This window comes from Channa argus, chromosome 19, assembly GCF_033026475.1.
Source record: "Channa argus isolate prfri chromosome 19, Channa argus male v1.0, whole genome shotgun sequence".
Taxonomy (NCBI): domain Eukaryota; kingdom Metazoa; phylum Chordata; class Actinopteri; order Anabantiformes; family Channidae; genus Channa; species Channa argus.
Genome location: NC_090215.1, coordinates 10,636,704 through 10,660,001, shown reverse-complemented (window position 1 = coordinate 10,660,001; position 23,298 = coordinate 10,636,704). Strand labels below are relative to the sequence as shown.

At 39.9% G+C, this 23,298-nt stretch overlaps 1 protein-coding gene across 2 annotated transcripts; it reads left to right on the top strand.

The window, feature by feature from the left end:
* The first annotated feature begins 1,976 nt into the window (after positions 1-1,976).
* LOC137104848 (suppressor of cytokine signaling 6) lies at positions 1,977-8,750 on the top strand. 2 transcript variants are annotated; one of them, XM_067486607.1, is made up of 3 exons: positions 1,977-2,196; positions 2,957-3,020; positions 3,588-8,750. In XM_067486607.1, the coding sequence occupies exon 3, from the start codon at positions 3,714-3,716 to the stop codon at positions 5,322-5,324; it is 1,611 nt and encodes a 536-aa protein (XP_067342708.1). In that variant the 5' UTR covers positions 1,977-2,196; positions 2,957-3,020; positions 3,588-3,713; the 3' UTR covers positions 5,325-8,750. The 2 variants fall into 2 exon arrangements, with proteins under 2 accessions (XP_067342708.1, XP_067342707.1); XM_067486606.1 differs by having other exon boundaries at positions 1,977-2,471.
* The last annotated feature ends 14,548 nt before the right edge of the window (positions 8,751-23,298 follow it).

Genomic DNA, 23,298 nt, shown 5'->3' with positions numbered 1-23,298 from the left:
CTCTTCAGCTGAGTCATTACATTGTGTGTGGACACAGCTGGTGTAAGAGTAATTACTGCATTTTTAGCTAGGGAGGGAAAAAACAATACAACTGACTGATTTATCTACGGGTCACTCCTTAATTGACCCACAGCTAAGTAAATATGCTGGAATGAAGCTATGAGACAGAAGTGGACATAATTTTTACCACAACTGCTCAGACTATATTTTGAGCCTAACCCATGATACTCCACATTCCTGAAACAAACCAAGTTCTCTCGCTGGCCCTGTCAGTGTGTGATATGCCTGCTGTACCCATTTAACTCCGCTGGGAGTGTTAAAGATAAGAGGGTGGGCACTGAGGGGCCCTGGCAATCCCCCTTCGACATAAAGAGTCAAGTAAGAGGAGTCAAAACTCAAGCACAAGACATTGTGTGAATAATTTCTGGCTGACACAGCGTTCATTTGAAATGAAGGTGAAACTTAGTGCTTCCCCACATGTAGAGGTAACTCATTAAACAGTGTGGCCTGCTCCATGTGTACTCTGTTCCAACTTTGCTGGAGATTCAGTGTTTCGAGTCGTGCCTGTACATAAATTTGTAATTCTTTTGTAAACATTTATCTTGAGAAAAAGAGATGCTTGAGAGGCCCTCGTTGTGCTCTGTGGTATTTAACGGCATCATGCAGATAGTCTATTCAATTCCTATTAAGCTATTTGAGCAAGATGTTGTTTATGTAAAATCTACACAGGCTGCTATTAGTAACTATTTGATCTGTGTTTCACTTCGTGACAAATCAGACTGGTTTATGCCCATAGCTGAATGTTTGCTTGTTTTTACTTCCTGCCACCAAATATCAACCACAGAAAAGTTTTTGTCAGATCTAATTTAGCTTGTAGAACCATTATATACTTGCTTCCGAATGTCCTTGGTGCTATATCTAAGAGCTGCCACCCCTCCTCTCCCATCCTCCACCAGCCCTTCCCTCCTGTGCCAACACATCAAGTGAAGGCAGCTTGATCAACCCTAATAGGGCCTGATAATTAGAGTCTTTGCATAAAGCCTGTCTGCACGCAGCTGCCCTAAGCAGGTTGGGGATGGACTGCCATACACTTGACAGTGTGGAAAAAACAATGTAATGTTCAGTATATGGTCCAAATTAGCCTGGCACTGGTAAACACAATCTACTTTAAAACATTACTGACACTAATTAGGTAACCAATGTATCATTTCAGAGTTCAGGTTTTAGTTGCAGTATTAAATACTTGAAAATACTTGGAGAGCTAATGTTGTGTTTTTGGAATACAAATTAAAAGGCAAGGGCTCTAAAGGGCTGAGCACAGCCAGCATTTAAGGGAAAAGGGTGAAGTGGTTGATATTTCCACATTTATCAGATATGTGGAAAATAGAATCCTGATTATTGCACAGGGGAAAGGTTATATTCTGTATACAAACTGAATGGTGGAAATCACAAGATAACTAGCAGAAAATGTGAAGGTGAAAAAATATTCTTACTATAAGGTAAATTGACAAACCCTTTTTTCAATTGTTGGCTTTAATTCCGAACTGAACAAACAAAAGCAAGCACAAGTTTGAATTTTGAGTGGTTGCAAAACATTGAGTAACTTGCCCTCCATGTCATTTAGTGTCTATTGTATAAATATGTATAATGTAATATTGGTAAAGAGAAGTAAGGATAAGGAGAAGTTCACAGCAACACCTTGCTCCATGACTGGGTGAGGACAACCACATCCCTCTGCTTTTGGCAACTGCAGTTGCTTTGCTCAAAGCATTCGGTAATTGCTCATATAGGGAGTGTCAAGTGCTTTTCATGTGATCACAAATGATTTAAAATTAATATTCTTACCACGTGTCTCAAACAATAAAATGAATTATTCCAGTTGTAGTTGTACAACGCTACCCACAATTTAAAGAATACCGAAGAACTTCGGGGCAATTTAGCAATATTATCTTGGATTGGTGAAATAATGTCATCAAGATATATTGAACGATCGGTTTGTTTAAAAGCACGATTCCCCGTGTGGGTAAAAGAGGATGCTGTAACTGCTGTGTGTTTCCGATTCGTTACTTCTGAAGCCGCCGCTGCTCCCACAATTCAACAGGCAACAAAGGAAGAGGCCGTGAGTTGCAAACTGTTAGCCAACCCACAGAGGCAGATGTTACCTTCTTGTGTCATTCCAGTCGGATGCGGTAACCAGTACGTTTAGAGAAGTACCAAATCCGCCCTTACGGACGCTTTATGCTGTCGACTTGGTGCAGAAATTGACTAAAGGGAAGATAATGTTTTCGATAGCAGACGCTAACAAAGCTAGCTGACTGGCTTAGGTAGCAAGATAGCTGACATTAGCCAAGCTAACATTAGGCAACAATCGTCAAGGAACAAACAGCTTTCAAGAACGCGTTATAACGCTACAAGACAAATGCCTCCAACTGTGGCTTATTTTGCCGTGTAAGAGGAGTAGAGGCAACGGGGTAAGAAACGACACAAAGCAGTTGCACATGTTTTACAAAGTAATTATCGGATTAGAATATGTACGTTGAAAGTATGCATGCTAACAAATCAAATAATGGTTGTTAGCTTTAGCGTTATTCCATGTACGCTATCTCCTAAAATAAATCGGCAAAAGCACTTTTTTGTGTTTTTCGTTTAACAATCGAATTGCATCACTTAAAATGTAGCCGGAGCATTATTTTTTTTTTCTTTTTTTTTTTTTTTAAATAACGGTGTGATTAAAGGCACAAGCTAACAACCGTAGCTAAGCTACAGTCATGCTGTTGTGTCCGCAGGCCCTGCCAGGTCAGGGCAGACCTTGCTATCGCTTCTTTTATTAATAACGCGCACGGCGTCTGTTAAAAGTTGTAGTAGACGTGTATGTTATGTGTTTTAATCATATATAAAATATTGTGTGAATCGTACATGTAAAACTCGTCAAATGAGCTGCCTTTGTTTTTCATAGCATCAAATGAAAGGTAGTGGAACTTGACCCATCCAACTGAGTCACCATTTTCCTGCACATAATGGTGAGTAATCAAATTGTTGCAGTCTTGATTATTAAGCAGCTTTATTTTGTTGTGTTAAGTTTCACATTTCTATTGTTTGATATAGCAGCATGTTGCATCTTATTCGAAGAGAAATATTAACAGTGAGGGAGAAGTGTTTGGATTGAGATATAAGAGTATCACCCTTTTTATACACAGGCTGTTGTAAACAATGCAGCAGGGCTGTCCAGCTTCAGTGTTCTCAAGATTGGCTGCTTTCTTTGTCTTAAATGAAAAAAGAGACTTTTGTTTGACTGTTGGATGGAGAAATGTTTTATGACATTACATTGGACTATCTTATCTGCTTATAGGTCAAATTATAATCTAAGCAACATTAAATTTATAATGATACTAATAACAAGGCTAGTTGCAGCCTGCACAAATGGCTGTATTTGTTGCATAATTAATATCTTCTGAGTGTGCTGTGAGTTTTTATTTTTTCAATTTTGTTGTTAATTTACCTAAGTCAATACTGTAGTCACAAAGCGTATGGTATTTTCAGGAGCAAAAATGTGGCATATCTGTAATCATTTGTTTATATTTCTGTAGGGCTTGATGGTGTCGGTGTATGCATGACTTGTTTCATGTGGCCTGATGGGAGGACGCTGTGGATAGTACTTTCATCAGGATACCAGAAAAGCCATCACATGCCCCCACTTTGGAGGGCCTGTCAGAATGAAGAAGATAAGCCTTAAGACCATTCGCAAGTCCCTCAGTATAAAGGGCAAAGAGGAAGGTGACTTTGTCATGCTCCAGCAGTCGTCAATGACTACAGAGTTTTCTAAGGAAGAGTCACTTTTTGGGGGCTGCTACACCAAAGAGCTCACTGGCTGTGATCTTGGTGGAGAAGAGGACAGAGTGGGGCAGAATAAGGGCCGCTCAAAGACTGAGAGTCTGATGGGATCACTTAAGAGGCGGCTGTCTGCTAAGCAGAAGGCAAAAGTAAAAGGTGGTTCCTCTGCCATAGGCTCTGTGGATGATGATGACACCTTCTCATCCTCTTCTGTGCCCATCAGCTTCAATGAGGTAAAAGCCCAGAGACCCCTTAGATCTGCGTCCTTACGGAGTCACCATTATAGTCCTTCGCCATGGCCTTTGCGGTCAGTCAACTCTGATGAGGCATGTATTAAAATGGAGGTAAAAGTTAAAGCCATGGTCCACTCTCCTGGCCCTAGTCCAAACTTAAATGGTGTCCGGAAAGAATTTCACGATTTCCAGATGGACGGGCTCTTTCAGGACCAAGCAGAATCCCTAAAGAATCTTCAGCAACCACAAAATGGTGAGCTGCATCTGAATATTGATGAAAATGACGTGCCTGTGGTGCTTGGGTTAACACCCCAGGACTACATCCAGTACACAATGCCTTTAGATGAGGGAATGTACCCAGAAGGGTCCCATTCTTTCTGCATGGACAGGTCCTCTCCAATGGAAGTGGTGACTGAAGGAGACAATGGGTCCCTCCATGCAGACCAGGGACAAGAGGAACATGAACTGGTTAGTGCGATGCCTGCAGATCTCTTCATGGAGAGCTCTGTTACTAGTCTTCTCATTGGTTCTGCTAGTGTGATGCTCCCAAGTTCTAGAGTAGAGCTCCCGCCTCCCCTGTCTCCACTCCTGCCACCCATGACAAGTAATGGACACATCCCAAGGACATTTTCAGGGTTCAGCTCTTCAGATAGTCAGGTAGCTGAGAGAGTAAGACACCACCTCAACTTTGACCCAAATTCAGCTCCTGGGGTCAGTCGTGTATACGACTCGGTCCAGAGCAGTGGGCCCATGGTTGTGACCAGCCTCACAGAGGAGCTGAAGAAGCTGGCAAGGCAGGGCTGGTACTGGGGCCCTATCACACGCTGGGAGGCTGAGGAAAAGCTGGTCAATTTGGCAGATGGCTCATTCCTTGTCAGAGACAGTTCAGATGACAGGTACCTGCTCAGCCTGAGCTTCAGGTCACAGGGCAAAACCCTCCACACCCGCATTGAACACTCTAATGGACGTTTCAGCTTTTATGAGCAGCCTGATGTGGAGGGACACACATCGATTGTTGACTTAATTGAACACTCTATCAGAGACTCAGAGAATGGAGCTTTTTGCTATTCCAGGTCTCGCTTACCAGGGTCTGCAACCTACCCTGTCAGACTAACCAACCCAGTATCTCGGTTTATGCAAGTGCGTTCCCTGCAGTACCTTTGTCGCTTTGTCATTAGACAGTACACAAGAATAGACCTGATCCAGAAACTGCCCTTACCTAACAAGATGAAAGATTATCTGCAGGAGAAGCACTACTGAGGACACAGACAGGACAGTGATATTAATTTGCACTTTTGTGTTCAGTTAAGAGATTTAATCAAGGTTGACAGAAAAACCCCAGTTTTGAGAACACTGCTTCTGGTGGCTCTTGATATGTGTCCAGGTGACTTTGTCACTGTTTAGTCCTCCATTCCACTGTTCTGAGGCTCTACATGCATAAACATCAGCCAGCACATAATCTGTTAGAAAAACACAGTGAAGGTATTACAGCCAGGTTACCTGAGTTACATAAATTAGGTGCAAACTTAAAGCATGGATTGTGACGTATTATTAAGCATAACAAGAGCAAATTTTCAAATATTTGCTGTCTGAATTGAAGTTGGTCCTGTGGGAAAAATTTAATTCCAACCTGTATTTATAAGTTTTTACACACTAAATTGTACATGTCAAAGATGACATAAAGATGATATTTTTTTTGTTTTGTTTTATTTTGGCAATTAGATTTTAAGCTTCTAGCAGACTGACAAATTATGATAAGCTTTTGCATTTTATTACTTGTCAGATCATCTTTTTCAGCATGATCAGACAAGAAATTAAGAACACCTTTCGGCATTCAAAATGTGCAGTTACACAAATAACCAAGGCTTTGTTTTATCATAATAAGTGATAATGGCCAACGTATCTTTTTCCCTCTGAAGACAATCCTAATTTCATTAAATTGCAATTAAACAACCAGTTTTGCTACTTTTGAAACTCAACTAAATTTCCAGTGTATGCAGTTAATTTCTAAAGTATTAACATAATGTGTTATTATGACTGATGTTATGATAAATTACAAATGCATATGTACTTCAAATCACAGTGATTTGTTCTTTTTTTTAATTTTGTTTTTTTTACTTAAGACTGCACTGCTGTGCAAACATGGACAATTATAGAAATGGGTTTTTATTAGTCAAACAAAAATGTTACACAGTAAGATATCTTTAAAATGTATTAAAGCCCTTTTAGGTTCACAAGGGTTTTACCAGGTCCACAACATTTTGTTGCAAATGGTATCCAAAATTTGCCAGTCTGTCCAAGGCTTTAAACAGTTCAGTCATTTAGCTTTAAATTGTGTGGCTGCATGCAGCCATTATAAAATGTGCAAACCTAAAGGTACTTATGATGCTGGATTTTATTGTTTTGCTCTTTGTAGTAACTGCATCAAGGTGATGTATACAATGTTTAAAATATATTAACATTAACAGTTACATTTGTCTGCATTAGGAATGTTACAAAAACTGCACTGCAGCTCAGGCCTGACAACTTTGTCACTATCTGTAATTCTTGCATTTGCATGCAGTAAAGACTTAAAGATTGTCACCTAAGGACATTTTAGAGCTACACTAATGAGAGAAGGTGTCAGGTTAAAAAGGTGAAAAATGTTATGTGTTGTTTAGCGCATCTCTGCATAAAAGACTGTTTTATGCACAATTACCCTGCAACTGAAAAGCAGACCAATTGTCAATTTACCTGAATCTGTTTGTAGGGATGGCTGTTTTATTAGTCCCTTAATGCCAGCAAATAGTTGGACCTATAGTGAGAGCCTAGGTGAATGGATTTAAGAAAACCAGGGTTAGCTCCTCCTTACCATCCTGGAGTGATGGCAGGTTTTTCAGCATATGAATAAGGTTCCTTTACATCTTTTGGTGTCATGGCTTTCAAAGGCATTTTGCCATTGCTTGTTTGGATGGTCCACTTGTCTCCACAGAGTTGCACTACTCCACAGATTGTCTTTACTGGGCTGTTTGTGCTGGAGTGGAAGAGCACACAGTATGCTACACAAGTGCTTTATATGGATACTTTGACAGGGAAATTATGTTTTTACATTATGAATGAGCATCTTTTTTTGACATCAGTGTCCTTAAAAGTATTTGGAAAATGGTCTCTTGGACATCGTGGGTTGATAGTGCATAGTACTAGTTTTAGTTAGCTGGAAATGTTGGTGTCTGAGGAAGTTACCTTGAACCTAGCACAGCAGAAATTAGGTAGGAATTCAAATGATGTTGCATGTTTTAAAGGTTTGAGTTGAATAGGAATGAAGGAGCTAGGTTGTGTGTTTGGCCATGTAGAAGGATGTGTGTTTCTGTCACAAACATTGGCTGGACATTTCTGTGTACAAAACTGTATTTTTCTTTTTAGAGTCTTTTAGTGAGTCTTTTGTGACATTTGCCATCTGTGGGATGGGACCATACAAAAGGAATGTATGCTTATTTTTTTAAGGGATCCGTTTTTTTTTTTTTTTTTTTGTCTGCAGACTAGGTTCAAAAAGCATGAGAATCATACAAATTGCAGACTTTTTTTTTTTTCCAAAATTGGTGCACTTGAATATTCTCCATTGACATGCGCATCCTCGCCTAGTGTTGTCCTTCAGAGGGCGTATTTAAAAGAAGAAAAAAAGAGAATTGAATTCATGCATCTGTCCGTATGTGTTCATATAACTGTTTAGGAATTGAGATTGTTTTGTTTTTGTCATATCTGTTTGTTATAAAGGGTAAGGCACCAGCACCATGTCAAAGCCGTTGCTAATGTTATGCTAATGGGCTGTCTAAGAATGGGATCACGGGAAGAATATGGATCTAAACTGAATTTTTATTTTTATTTTTTGGGTGCGTGTATATGTATTTCAGTTGAAATGTGAAATTAATATGTGTTTGGGTTTTTTTTTTTTTTTTAATTGTATTTTTATTTTAGTTTACAATTTGTCATGGAATTTTTACTAGCAGGAAGCAGTTTCATATGGTGTGGCTGCTGTGATTTATCTTTATACTTATTTAGTTAATTATTAAGCATTATTGCCTTCAACATTTGATTCTAGAGGTTGATGCTTGTTCGGGCTGCTGAAGCATTTTGAGTAATAACAGCTGTTTAGCACTTAACAAGCTCCAACATTTCTTTTTGCATCTTGGTGAGTGAAGGTGATTGTTTACAGCATTATGTTTGGAAATGCCCCTCCCTTCCCCCTTTTTTTTTTTTTTTTTTTTTAAACTCTCTCACATGAACATCTTGGTACAATTTGAGAACTTTTTATTTCATTTTAATGTGTTATACACATTTGTGCTGCTTATGGATATGATTGCCTTAGTTGTATTTAACAGTGGGGAAATAGACTGTCACCATTGTAGATGTATGTACATGTAATGACTATGGTTATCACCTTGGGAGAGCAAAGCAGATTTGCAATTTGTTAATGACCATAGTCAGTTAAGAACATTAGTAGCGATTAGTAAACCCTCTGTAGAGTTCCGTTCATTACAGTTTACATTGGTTGTCAACTATCAACTTTCCAAAGTAGATGGTCTTTTTGTATTTTTCTTTTAGGAAAAAAAATCAACAGTGATTTATTGCACATTTTGGATACAGTTCAAGAGTTTTTTTGTATCTGCCAATTATAAATTATAAATAAAAAAAATTATATTCTAAAAATCTTTTGTGTTTAAGGATTTTACAGTTATGTTCATCACCATCATGCTTCACATTGGACTCAAGACTACATCAAATACCCATTATACAATTTGTATCATGCTGCAGCTTGGAGCCTGAGATACACTTGACAAGATCCTGATCATGCTTGCAGCTGTGTTAATAGATGAAATCATGGAGGTCTTAAGCAAATTCTTTCCACAGTGGCTACAAATTGACAGCTAATCCCAGAGCTCTGGTTGCCTAATTTACAGAGACAATGAGAGCAGTCTTTAAATACAACTGAGTGGAGCAGAGACTCTGGGGAAAAATTAGCAGCAGTGCTACTAACTGCGCTTTACCCTCACTTTAAGTCGGCACTGGAGAAACACTGAGTTCTTGTGTTGGGGTGAGGGGTGGGCTGGGGTGCAATGTTGTCAGGGTTAGGCTTGGATCCGCTGAAACACGTTCTGCATGATGATGAGGAGGTAGGCTTTGTTAACTGCTGTGTCTGACAGGCCTCTCTGGGCATTTGAGGTGAAGATACACAACTGTTTACTCTCTGCCCGGTTCAGAATGATTTATTCATGGCACACACTGGTGGTCGCATGTCATATGGAGATGGCTCCTTCATAAAAGGACTCATCTCTGCCTTCCACTGTTATATATTTTTTTTTAATTTGCAGCTTTTCAAACTGTTTATATTCAGATTTTAACGGGAGAAGTTTTACTTTGCTGGAGAGCGCACATGTCATTAAATTACATCTCAGCAGTTTTGGATTTGTCTGCAAACGTGATATTCGCCTTACTCAATTTGCCACCCCTTACCCAGGATATTGCCTGCTTACCCAGAGTGTTTCTCTTGTGTGTGGTTGTTTTTGAAGGGGAAACACACTTGACAAAATGTCAAATCTGGTGCTGTTTCAGCAAACATTAAAATGATGCAAGTAAAAAATAAAGTAACACATCAATGGAAGTTTTAGCGTATTTTGTCACCTCAGGTTAAGTCAGAAATGCATTATACATGGCCTAATATTGGCCTAATATCCCATAATATGAAAATGGGGGACAAGGTGGTTAAAATGCCAGTTACTTCACTGTTAGGTCTGTATTGGCCCACATGAACCCTATGTGGCTCAGGATGTGCAGTTCAGTCCCTTCTGCCAAATTACTAAATGTTATATAGTTGGATAATGAAGCATTTTGGCTCCACAATGTATTAAACGTTCATTCATGATGTGCTTTAATTTTAGACATCAGTTTGATTCCCAATAATAGATTAACCCTCTTGGAAATACAACCGCTTTTATTCATTGTCCCCAATTTTAAGAACCTATAAGTATTTGGGGAAAGTAACACAATAATAAATCAAATCAAAATCTTTTTAAAATACTTGTTTTCAAAACTTTTGTAGTCAATGACACAAGTTTGGGACTTATAGACATCACTGCTTGCTGGTTTGGACATGGTAAATATCTTAACGGTGGCTAAAGACAGCAACATTCTTTTGGTCTCTTGTCTCTTCTGGCCAACATTCTCTCTTTTTCCCCATGTCTGTTTTTGTTCTCTGTCTCTTTAGCCACCAAATGCTCCACTAGGTTCACCAGATGGTCACTATCCGTCTGTTTGCCACTATACAAAAGATATTCAGAGGTGTTCATTGAATACAGTGGCCTCCTGCGCTTAAGAACACTGGTGAGAGTGAACAAAAACACAAACGCTGAGAGTTGGTCAGCTGAACAATGAAAGCTAAAATTCTGGAAAGCTGAGGGCAGCTGTGGATTTAGATGACAATTTCCTCTAGGCTTCCTCTGAGCGGTGATTCCTCTGCCTACTGTCACATTGTTTTCACATTGCTTGTAAATTTAAAAGTCCCAAACCCAAATAGTCCAAGACAGCCAATGCACCTCTAACAGTGCAGAATCTCGACCCAATGGCAGTGTCATTTGTGAGCAAAATTCTTCTCAGTGTGGGTCTTAGTTTGAAACTCTTTGCTCTGGAGAATCCATCCATCACATGTCTGTTGTCTCAGATTGATAATCCATTCCTGCCATCTGGTGCACGGCGTGGGGCACCCATTTTTCACCGACAAACAGGGATGATGTTGACAGCTTGAATTAGCCAGCAAACATATATATCGCTTTAAATTGTCCTGCCAGGAAAACATCGGTGGGTCTAGCTGGTAATGATAAAGCCGAGGTCACCTGCTGGCAACAGATGTCTTTCAGCCCAGAGCGAAAGGTTCAGCTCAATTAATGCTTGTGATCTCATGCCAGCAGTGCCACACACCACAGAGACCTTCTCTTTCTCCATCTATCATGCATTAGATGCCTCTGAACCCCAATTAGCCCTGTTAGAGACGGGACTGCCTTCATCGTTTCCAGGTCTCCACTGAAACAACAGCTCATCGTGGTAGTCGCTGTGTTCATTCTTCACAGTTTCCTTTGTATTCATGGAGAGTATGTTTGTTCAAGTTCGGCTTGGTAGCTACCACTTTTTGTGTCTCAAATTGTTGTGCTGCATGTCTCCAGATCAAAACGCCTTTTATCATAGTCCGCTTCCAATAGCAACATCTCTTCCACAACAAGCAAAGACAGAATTTAGCAAACAAAGTGGATCTGACTGTGAACACAGAGTTTCAATTGCTCTCTCAGGAAAGAACAAGTACTCCAAGAATCTTGAGAAGTGAGCATCGTTAATTGCCAGAAAATGGCAGCTCCAGATGGCCTCAGCTCCACGGTGTCAAAGAAGACGGCCAGTTTGATATTTGATTGATAGCCCGACAAGAATCAGTCCTTTTGTGTGGGGTCATTCATGCTTTATGATTTATATGATTAATGGGTCTATATGTTTGTCTTTCAGCTATTATGCTTCTCTTTATGATATTATTTGACAGCAGGAGGAAATGTAAATTAGCTACCAGGGTTACCTATAAATGTATTTTCTTTATAATTATAAGGGGCATAGGCACACACGATTGGAATAATAATAGCATGCATGAAGTATGTGTTTGTGTGTGTGCTCGTGCAGTGTGCAGTGTGCATTGCTTGCAGTATGAAGGCCAAGGGGAGTTGTAAGACGTAATTATGTCATTTAAATGACTGACAGCTGGAACTCGGTGGCTGTGGAGTAACACAGACTAACCACCTTCGTCCCCTCTTTGCCCCTTTGTGACAGTGACAATGCACTTTCATCCCCCAACAATTTGCCCACCTCTCACGTGGGAGAGAGGCTTGTACAGATGTGTTGTGGTGGAGGGGAGAGGAAGTGTGAACAGGTGGCAGCCATCAGGAAATGGATGGGGAATGTCTTGAATGGGAAACTTGCCTCCATTCCTCACGGCGTACCTGGGTGTCTGCCCTTCACCAGTGGTCCAAGAGACACAGCGAGGATGGGAGAGATGAAATGAGAACAGGTGGTGGTTTGTCGTTTAACGAGGAATGGAGTTCCCCTGCAGATCTGCGAAAGCACAGCTAACGGTGCAGTATGGACTACACCTTCACAACAGGATCCCCACCCTACTGCTTGCAGGTCTCAATGGGTTTCACTCTGTTATACAAAACTAGAGAGCTTCACAGATAGTTCCTCACTGCACAATTGTTTGAGCAACTGTGGCAGTTGGAAAGAGAAAATTTAGCCAAGACAGAAAGTGCACTGGCAGAAAGATGTGTAATTAATCACATACCTGCCTCCAGTCAAAGGCCATGCCGCCACAATTTTCTACTTTGATTGAATTACAGTCACAGCCTCTACTCTTTGAACTGCCACTGTCCCACAAGTGCTCACTCAACTGAGAGGTTGTATGGCAATTAACATGTCCCCCCACCTCTGAGTGCGCGTCACTCAGCAGGGCGCCGCCCTTCCCTGCGTTCATATCCAGCTAATTTTCTTCCCCCGTCCTTTCTCATGTAGCCCTAATGTGTCGCCTGCATTAGCTCAGGTTCTTTCGAACCTCTGGTGAGATGATCAGCTCTGTCTCGTGCACATCTCTGGGACATGACGCCTCTCTCCCTCACAGCTAGTGTTGTGACACGTGTTGTGACTCTTCAAATTGAGCCTCAGTCCATTGTTGCTGTAAGAAAAAAATCCTAATTCCCTTCGCATATGCTGCCATCAGTTCTTTATTTGAAAACATTTACAGGGCAATTAAGCCAGAGTTGTAATTTCTCTTCTTAGATGTGATATTTTCCCAAGCAAAATGGTTAACCATAATTTCTAGTCTGTGACAGGGAGCCTCATAGATTTCATCTCCTTAGTCACAGCTTCAAGGCTGCTGCATTTGATCTAATCACTGAAATGTCTGTTAATTGTGCTGCTTTACATCATTGGCTGATGTTCATCAAAATATCAAAAGCAAAATAAAATGCTTAAGAGCTTAGCAACATCTAGGGAATAACTCAAATCATCTGTGTTTTCTTTTTTGGTTACCGATTCATTAGAATAGTTGGTTTATTGTTCACTGGCCTAAACTGTTTAGAATCTAAACATATGTGTTAAACCTAATGTCCTGCTTCTTCTTTAAACATGCTCACCCCTTGCCAGCACTGAGGGGTTGACATTTTGACAAGTTTGTTGTTTGTACCTTTAAACCTTGATTACATTATCTCTGCTTCCACGCAAAGCAACATTGGAATACATTAAAAGCTCCGTCTCTAGAAATAGTAAATGACTGAAATAGGTGAGAAACCGATTTGTTGTGGCAGCCTCGGCTCCCTTCTCAGTTCTAAAATCTATTAAAGTAGAAAGATTTCTTTTTTGAACAATTCCCAAAACCCCTGTGATACTCAAAGGTGATTTTCACTTTCCCACAGGATGTTCTTGGTGTATTTACATAGCTATAGAGCAGAATATAAGATGAAAACCTGAGATGCAATTAAACCTATCCACCATGAGCTCCATTAATAATCGAGGGTAACCTGGACAATGCTTTGATCCCCTTAAAATATAGTGTTTATCCGCTTTATACACAGTTTCTCCCCTGTGATGGAGAAGATCAGAGGGACGAGCTCTATCTCTAACATTGATGTAAATCTGAAGCAGCACACATGGGTAGCTGGCTTGAAAGTGGGCCTGGAGGGAAGTCTTTCAAAATTAGATCCAAACTGAAGGAATTGTGAGGAATATTTGCCAGCGCTAGATATACAGCATGTGCGTATCCCTTCACCAGCTGATTTCTTGTTATTTCCATCTCATGTTTGGTTGTTAATTAGCACTCCAGTGCACCAGTGTGATAGTGCAGAGGCTTGTCGAGAGCTGATTTGGTTTTACAGTATCAAACTTTTAGAGCTTATTGGAGGCAGAAATATGTATTACCTGAATCCTAAACATGCCTCAGGTAATTTGAGTTGGGTAACTCTGTCTCCTCACTGGTTATATCAGCAAATCTTACCGACGCTGTCTCCAGCTTGCCATTTATTGAGTCTGTCTGTCTGTCTGTCAGCGTGCCCCTTCTTTCCTGAGCTCCTTGCAGCCATGTAGGCTCTGCTTGAAATCCTTCAATCCCATTAGGCTTTGTAAATATTTCTGTGCCCAATGTCTGCCCTGAAAAAGTCAAATAGAGAATTCTCGTCCTGAATCTGTCCTTTTCCCTTCCTACAAAAACAAACAGTAGCTTGAGAGAAGAGGAGGTCCCTTAAATACACCTTCACCACATAAAGACACTTAATGGAATGTGGCATAGTAAATGAATACTGATAATTCATAATTCAGCATTAGGTTTTTAAAGGGTGACTCCCAGTCCTGTAATACAGTGCTCCCGCGATTGTTTCCAGTTTGTAAATAATGTAATGCAGTCTTAATGAGTAAAAGTGGCCATGGGCCATGCAATAGTAATGAAGACTGGGAGCGGGCTCAAGCAGGACTGAAATAATTCTGTTTGAGGAGGACGGTTAAATATCCAGAGCTGTCATTAGACAGATCTATGGGGAAGTGCTCGGATAAAAGAATGTGTTCCTTTATTTATTCATTTCACAAACTGTCAAGTGCTCTTAAGACTTTGTAGTTTGTTTAACGTCAGTGTGCAAATGGAAGAAAAATGCTTTGAGTGAGGTTTGATGGGAAATATAATTTGCTAGTTGCAAGCCCATAGAATTGTTTATAGGAGTGCCTGATTGTGCAAAAAGAGAAAAATTACTTTTTTTTGTATAGTTGGCATTTATGACTCGGCACAATGCAGCTCGATTAAATAATTAGAGAGTAGTTTATTTGCACGGAGTAACAGCAAATTGTTTTAAACTGTTATCTTTAGAAGCCCTTCATCTCTCTTCACACAGGTCTCAAAGGTCAAAGCAGCCTCTTGAATCAAAATCAAAACCACTAAATGTTGTACTGATTGAGCATGATGAGGAAAATGAGTGTTCCTGAAAAGGGCGCCTCCGTGTTTCCTGTTTGAGTGAGAGCCTTAAGAGATGTGAAGTGGTCTTTGTGGTGTGTGATGTAATTTCTGAGTAGGAGAAGAAAAAATAAAAATAAACACAAACACACATACAAAAAGCACATTCATAACCACTTTGTGTGAGTGTGTTCTGCGATACATCCCTGAATGAGCTGAACAATTACATTCACGCTGCGTTCATGCAACTTATCTCCATGAAAGACATCAAAAAACCTTTTTTGGTTAAGTGTGTCAGTCTGACTAAGTAGCTTTAGCCCATGCATGCCTGCTCCTCCTACTGAAGTGTGCCATTCAATTTTAAGTGTAAAAAATCCTTCCAAATCCCCTCGAGAAAAACAGCAGCTTAAGAAAGGTTAACGTTCACTGTACTTGCTTCCTCCACTCTGTGTAAGATTATATTGGAGCATGTGAATTATTTCTGTCATACAAGCTGTGAGCCATAAGGACACGAGATGAAGGGACAGCAGGACATGGCCTGCATGTATGTATTGAGAATGATCTTTTTTTTTTCATGAAGCTGGTGCATTAGTGCTAATAAAATAATATTGTCAAATAATTAATGTGATAAATAAATAGCAAAAAAAGCCTTAAAAATTAGCAATATTGTCAATATTTGTGAAATTGCGTTCCTCTTTTACCAGCTACAAAAAGGTACTTGGCTCATCATGATTTTTGCATTATGCTACATGACCCATAGATGTCCTTGTTCAGCAAGTGATTCTGCTCCAGTGCTGTTCTAAAGATAAGTCACCTGTTTCAGGAATAAAATGAAAATTATATATACATTTTCTCGAGCAAGTGACCATATATTTAAATGCTGGAAATAAAGACTCAAAGGTTGTTATCAGCATGCGATAATACTGTATTTCTCTTTATCTCTTCTTGTGTTTCCAAATTAGAGCCGGATCCCTAAAAAAAGTCTACTTTTTATAGATTTAAATGATTAGATTGTGTGAACCTCTGGTCAAATTGATAGTTAGAACTAATTTACATTTTACAGCCTGTCTCCTGTGTTAACTGTGTGTAGTTTTTTTTCCAGTTCTAAATAAAGAAGTGTTGCAAAGGGAAGCCTTTTGGAAGCTGCAGTGCAGACTCATCTCCTCTGTAGCCTCTACAGAGGTTTCTGGTTCACCATCTGAGATACAAGTTGATCCAAGAAAGCACAGGCAGCGTCTGACTTTGATTCACACATTATAAAAACAAAACCAAGGAAACGTTTATTAACAACACCTGGTTTCATTAAATAATTCCAAGATGCCTTTAACAAATTTTATTAACAGATATCATTAATGATCACGATTATTAATCATTTTCACTCCTCCACTCTTTATGCAAGTATTTTTGTGTCACATAATCTTCTGTCTCACAGAATGTTCCGTGATCTACTGTACGTATGTATTTAATCCTCTGACAGGGCTGAAGTGTCTATAAACTCACATTTAGAATAGTAAGTATGCAGTATGTAAGTCTTTTGGATCTATGAATCACAAAGGTAAAAGTCTGTCAGCTCCAGTGTTGCAGTGCCTAGGTCTTAACGAGGGAGGAGACAAGAGGAATGTGGAGCAGACGTGGGTGGTATTTAAAACTACATATAAATAAATAAAAGGTGAAAATAAATAAATAAATCCTACCTGCATCACTGAGCTGATAGCTATCTCCTGCAAGATGAATCCAAATAGAGCAAAATAGGCAAGCTGCTTAATTTTCTTGGTGTTGTGCTTCAACTCAGGACTGACGGATTTACATTCGACATGTTCACATTTTTTTTTAACCTGGCAAAATTAGCACTGCATTGAATGCGATTGTGGCAGTGTCATATAGAAAAATATGTTTATGAGCGGTTTGTGGCATTCACGTGAAAAAAATAATAGTTTTGAGTATTTCAACATCGATAGACATGTGAGTTTTCTTTCCCTCATCACTTTAGAGAATGGATGCTATGAATGCCGACACTGAAAGAGTAATTTTCAGCTTATTATTCAAATTGAGCTTTCAAAAAATATAAAAGGACCCCAAAAAGTATGGATTTGCAAAGCTGCTATTGCCTGCCACTTGTACAAGAACAGGAAAGTGCCTTTTCATTGTTCGTTTTGCAGCAGTTTCTTCCTCAGAAATGGATAAAATACCCTTGTATTCACCTGTACAGTTCAAGAAAATGCAGTCATGAAAGGCTGTAGTTAGAGAAGGTGGAGAATGAATGACATCCTCCTATTCGCTGATGTAAAAGAGCAGGTTTTGTATGAACGAGTGTCAAAGTGGCACAATACAGCAACAATAAGGAGCATTTAATAACTTAATATTTCTCAGCTACTGTCTCTGAGCAAGAAAATCCAATCGGTTCAATGAAGCTGCTCTGTAAGCTGACAGTGATTCTACGCATAAAGTCTCCATTCTGAATGCAGGTGACGTGATTACAGCAGGGTTAGTATGAGATGTAAAGGTAGTGGCTAAAATGAGATGCGGGAACAATCAGATTTTAGGTAAGTTTAAGAGTTGGTGTTACTCTGTCAACTTATTGTCACCTTCCTGTTTCTGTCTTATATGAAACCAGTGATGGACAGAAAAGAGCTGTGAAGACCCGCTGCACAGACATCTAAAGTCTTGTCCAGCCTCGGGTCTTTAGATGTCTTTTCATCCCCCATCACTCTCCACCCCTCCCTCCTGCTTCAACCAATCCACTCAACATGCCATAGTGCCTCTCAGTTTCACCCACATCCTTCACTGGGTCTCCAGTAAATCATTCACAGTGCCTATGAAGCGTATTCACACCACTACAGGTTTTCACCTTTTAGCTTTTTTCTATTTTACAAAGTTGAGCAGGGCTTGATTTATTTTTGCTTTTCGTTAACACTGACTTTCATGTCACCAATCTACACATAACTATTATTTATATTTGCATCTTGTAAACTGTGAACGCTTTTCTGATAGGACTTTGCTTTGATGTTTTCTCTTTGACTTAGATTTTTGCTGCCTTGTACCTCACTTGTAAGTCGCTTTGGATAAAAGCGTCTGCTAAATGACTAAATGTAAATGTAAATTTCTGTAGTGCACATAGTTGTCTTTACAATCAGAAATAATCTCTGTACTATTAATGAATCGTGTGACTACACACGTGTTGAAGGTGATACTTGGCAGATATTTTCACATAATTGCCCTGATATTCTGGTTCTGGCTGCTCTGTATGTGCTGTAAATTTAAATGGTTATTGTCTGCTTTGCTTTAAACAGCTTTGCTACATCAACTTAAAATGTAATAATATGGGTCCCCTGCACCCAAGTGAGGTTTGGTGGACTACCAACCTCGTCAGGAAGTATTAAAAATAAGGCAGAAGTTGCTAATAATGTTAGAAGCTCAACCTAGTGATAAGGATGGTTGGGTTAGGCAATGGGATCAAGTGGTTCTGGTTAGAAAGCCAGCGGCATCCTTAATAAACAGCCTCAGAACTGTAACTTCCAGAGAAACTTGTCAACTTCTCGTCAAGGTTATAAGTTGACCATCTTTTTGCACTCTCTGATCTTTGCATGCTGCCAGGTATCGTCCCCCCAAGTGTCCAAAAATTTATTTGATTTTTATAACACTATCTCAGTTGTTGAAAGGTATTGTGTAACTCAGTTCTGCTATCAAACCTAAGTTGCTAACTAACCTGGAGAACAGAGACAGACTGATAATGTGGACAAATGGAAATGTCAAAAGATCACTAGACCCAACATTGTCAGTGGCCATCAGACCCAGTGAACTGGCCTGTGCTCACTTCACAGTGTAAACGTTGTTTCCTGCTTCAGTGTTTGCTTCACAATTTATAGGGTCAGTCATAAAGAGCCCTATATCCTATATAGCATGTTTTCCTTTAAGTAATACTAACTCCACACCAAGTATACATATTTCATATATTATGTATTAATATATTATGCCATGCCTTTCAGGTAATAATTTGTGAGAAAATTGAATGAGAAAAATAAAAATATGGAATAAATTTGAGAATATTTGAGGACGGCCGTGGCTCAGTTAGTATAGTTGCCGTCTACCGATCACAGGGTCGTAGGTTCGCGCATCGCTTCTCTGGACAACATGTCGAAGTGTCCCTGGAGGGGACACTGAAACCCCAACAGCCCAGCATCATCCCCAGCCACACAGTTCCAGTCCCACGTCTGGAAGAAATTGGGGAGAGTTGCGTGAGGAAGGTCATCCAGCATAAAAACTGTGTCAAATCAACATGCTGACAAATGATCCCTGAACTCACAGGATATTTCTGTCATCATCTGACTGAGAGACTCATACATTCCTTCAAGAATGAGATTGCATGTGCTCCCCATGCTGTGTGCGGGTCTGCTCTCGGTACTCCGGTTTCCTCCCACATTTCAAAGACCTGCATGTCAGGTTAACTGGTCTATATACTGGGACATTAGAGTACAGTTTTCAAACAGCATAATATCACAACAGAACTGTCCCAACTTTTATTTGAGGACAGCAGCTGATATTCTTCAAATAAAATGTGGGAGATATCTGTTGTGATATTATTTTGTTTGAAAACTTGACTCTAATGCTTGACCCACAGTCTTTGAGAACATATGTGGCAGTGTAAGCTGAGAAGAGACACAACTGTACTATGCAGAAATACAGTACTATATTGCATAACACTTTGTGTTATTGATTGGAAACAAACAACAGAATCTGTGTATTGGCACCCAGTGACCTCAGGCTTCTTTGAAAGTAAACGGGTTGTTGTACCTTGTTAAACTAAAAATCTATATGTGCACTCAGCATCCACAGACACCTTGCAATTTATAAGAGCAAACCTGTTCTCTGTGTCGGGCAGTAACTGGTGGATGGAGAGACAGTAAAAAAATAATAATTCTTTGCTCTTCTTTAGCTTATTAAGAAGTGAGATCATATCACACCACTTGATGTCTGTCTGCGCAATGCTGATAAATAACAGGCTCATCTTCAGTGGTGATGACAGCAATGACGTATCTTCTGAAAACTTCGGTGTGTTTGTGGACCATCCGTTTTACAGTCAGCTGAAAACAATGGTAAGAGCCAAGGTGAGCTCACAGAGCCCTGGGAAGCTGTTGGGTGACAATGAAAGTTGAGTTTGTCTGGACTCTAGTTGTTAGAAATGAATGGTACCACAGAATCATAGCATTAACCTCTGGCTGATGATGAGTAGAGACAGTTGAGGTTTATCACCAGCACAGCTTTAAAAGGGTGAGGGGTTAAGTTTTGGCATTATACTACCAAACATTAAACACTACTCTGAGGGGAAAAACATTATGGCAGCACTAAATAGATTAATTAGTCCAACTGTGGATCAGGAGGTAGAGCAGTCGTCCACCAATCCTTGCTGTTTTGGATTATTGGTTCGATTCCTCCTGTCATATGTCAAAGTGTCCTTGAGGAAGAAACTGAACCCTATGTTTGTTGCTCTCGATGAGTGGGTGGCAGCTCCCCCGTCCATGTGTCAGTGTGTGTGAATGAGAATCCGTGTAAAGCACTTTGGGTACCAGTATTGTAGAAAAACACTACATAAGTGGAGACCATTTACCATTTCTTGATTTTATTCCCGCAATTTTTACTTATTTTTTTGTCCTTTCGGCTTATCCTGTGAGTTCAGGGTCGCCACAGCGGATCATTGTCCGCATGTTGATTTGGCACAGTGATGCCCTACCATATTTCTACCAGGCTTAGGCAGGCACTGCACAGCTGGGGAGGGGAATGGGCTATTGGGGGTTCAGTGTCTTGTCCAGAGACACTTTGACATATAGCCGTAACTGGGGATCAAACCACCGACCCTGTGGTCCGTGGACGACTGCCTTACCAACTGAGCTGTTCCAGCATGGTTAGCCTATTAAAAACATTTAAATTCCCCTCAATCCAGCGTTCACCCAATCACACACACTCTCACATCGATGACAGCACAAGGCACTGGCCTTCAGTGTCCTGGCCAAGGACATGTTAACATATGGAGAAGCCAACCCTGCATTCGTGGGACAATCTCTCTACGTCCTTATCCACAGCCAACCAGAAATATGCAAACTCCCAACAGTGACCAATTGTAACCAGGCAGCATTTTATTGAAACTGAGTCATTTTCATCAGTTAACCAAAAATATGCATTTGTGTGTTGTTTTTCTGTCTCTGTGTAGCACACTGCCTTTGAGCTCCAGAAGAAACAAAGAAGCTGCGTAAAATATTGATCACACCACCCTTGTCCTGGTCAAATTGACAGTTCTACAACCACGCTCAGTCACTTTTCCCACAGGAAACCTCCCTTTCCTGCTGGCTACTTCCTCACAGCAGTGTGCAGGGTCAGCAACACATCAGTGCCCATGGAGCTGGCAGCGATTCAGAGATTCGTCCCGCTCAGGGAGACCTCGTGAGCAAAAGGTCCGCACCTGAGCACGAGCCTTGGTTGTTCAGCCCAAGATCACATTAGTGCGCACACACATGGTGTTACAGGAGCTGCTTCTCTTTATTACTCGCTGAACTAAAGAGCAGCAGGAGTAGAATCACTGGTTTCTATTGCAATGATTAGAAGGTTGTGCAAGATTTGTCAAAACATTTTTAAAAAAGGTTGCAACAGTGAAGTCAATCAGCAAAAAGACCAATCACATTGCAATTTTTACAACAAAGATGCAATGTGAATGACAATGCGACAAACTCCAACGAAAGTAAAGGTCATGAAAAGAAGATTTTTAAAATTACTTACTCAGCTCGTGCCAAAGTTTGTCAGTTAGAATTGATTTTAAGTTGTATTTAAAGTCTCTTTGACTACTTTTGAACAACAATTTAATTCTAGCCACAAGGAACTACAGATTTTAAACAGGTGACAGACCAAACCGTCGACTGGGCCATCGTACACTGTTGGGCTGTCAGTCAACAACTGTGTCTCTGGATTTCGCGGTGTGTCGCCTACCTTTGGCACCGGTCAGACCCCTGCTGATGGCTTTTCAGTTGATTGTATGTAGAACTGGTAACCAACCCCTCTTCAGAGCAAAAGAAGAAAAACTGAAACAAAAAAAGCAAAGGACATAGTCAAAAGGGCTTATAAGTATCGTCATATCACCTTAACATTATGGAGATGAGATGATTAGAGAATTACTTGTGCTCCTGCCTGAGTTTATACAGGATTAGTGTTAGGGTTGGAGCCCAGACACTAGCAAAGTTGACCTGGTTATCCACGTAGAACCAAACTTTGGAGCAGAAATACAAACAGAGAAGCACAGAAAAGAAAAGTACAGTTCATAAACAAAGAAACCCTGATATTTTAGAGATGCAGTCACTGGAAGACTTCATAAAATTGTATTGTGGACTGAAATCTGCAGCATAAGTGAAAATATTTGCTTTACTCTAAAATTGTATTGTCTAAGCTAAATAATGTTGTACAATGTTGTAACCTAATGTTTGTGGTCAAAAGCAAACCTATAAAATTCTGTAAAACACCAAAAGGACAGAATTTTGATATTAGGCCTGTACAGAATATTTAGAGAACATTTAAAGTGCCTATTACTAAAAGAGAACTAAAAGAGAACTTTTCAGTTTTTCTACTTGCTTTTGTTTCTAAAATGTCAAAACTTTGAAAGCAGAACTATCCAAGGTCATGTTATGAAAATACAATGGGAACAAGTCTTTACCTGCCGTTTTGGTGCCTTAAAATTATATTTTGGACTAGTTCTGGTGACATGGTGTGAATTCACGATTTCAGTGGTATTTTCTTTGTCGATTCAATTTAAAACTGGGGCTTAAGGCGAATCCCAGCCAACTGTGACTTTGTGCCAGTGTAAGTTTCCCTGCAGGAGTGATATGCACAGAGCTGTGCTCTTATTTGTTCAGGTGTGTTGATAGACATACTGGGAGCAGAGCAGAAGAGTGAAATAATAAGCTGGATTTATCCAACTGACACTGGGCTCCTTGGGAACCGGAAATAGTAACCTAATTATGGTAGAAAATGTAGCATCTCATGATGTTATTATATGTAATCTTATGATTCAACTATGAGGATGCTCATTTATAATTATCTATAGAAAGGCATAATTAGGGCAGAGCTTTTCCATGTATTCAAATACTTTGATATTTCTCTAATGCACATTTACTGCTTGTTACTTATGTTGTTGTAAAATAATTTACATATATTTACTTTCCACCCATTATGCTTTCAATCTCAAGAAAAGAAAGGTGTAAA

Bases quoted from the DNA above. Each gene is read 5' to 3' on its own strand.
- LOC137104848 (XM_067486607.1), top strand. From the start codon at position 3,714: ATGAAGAAGATAAGCCTTAAGACCATTCGCAAGTCCCTCAGTATAAAG.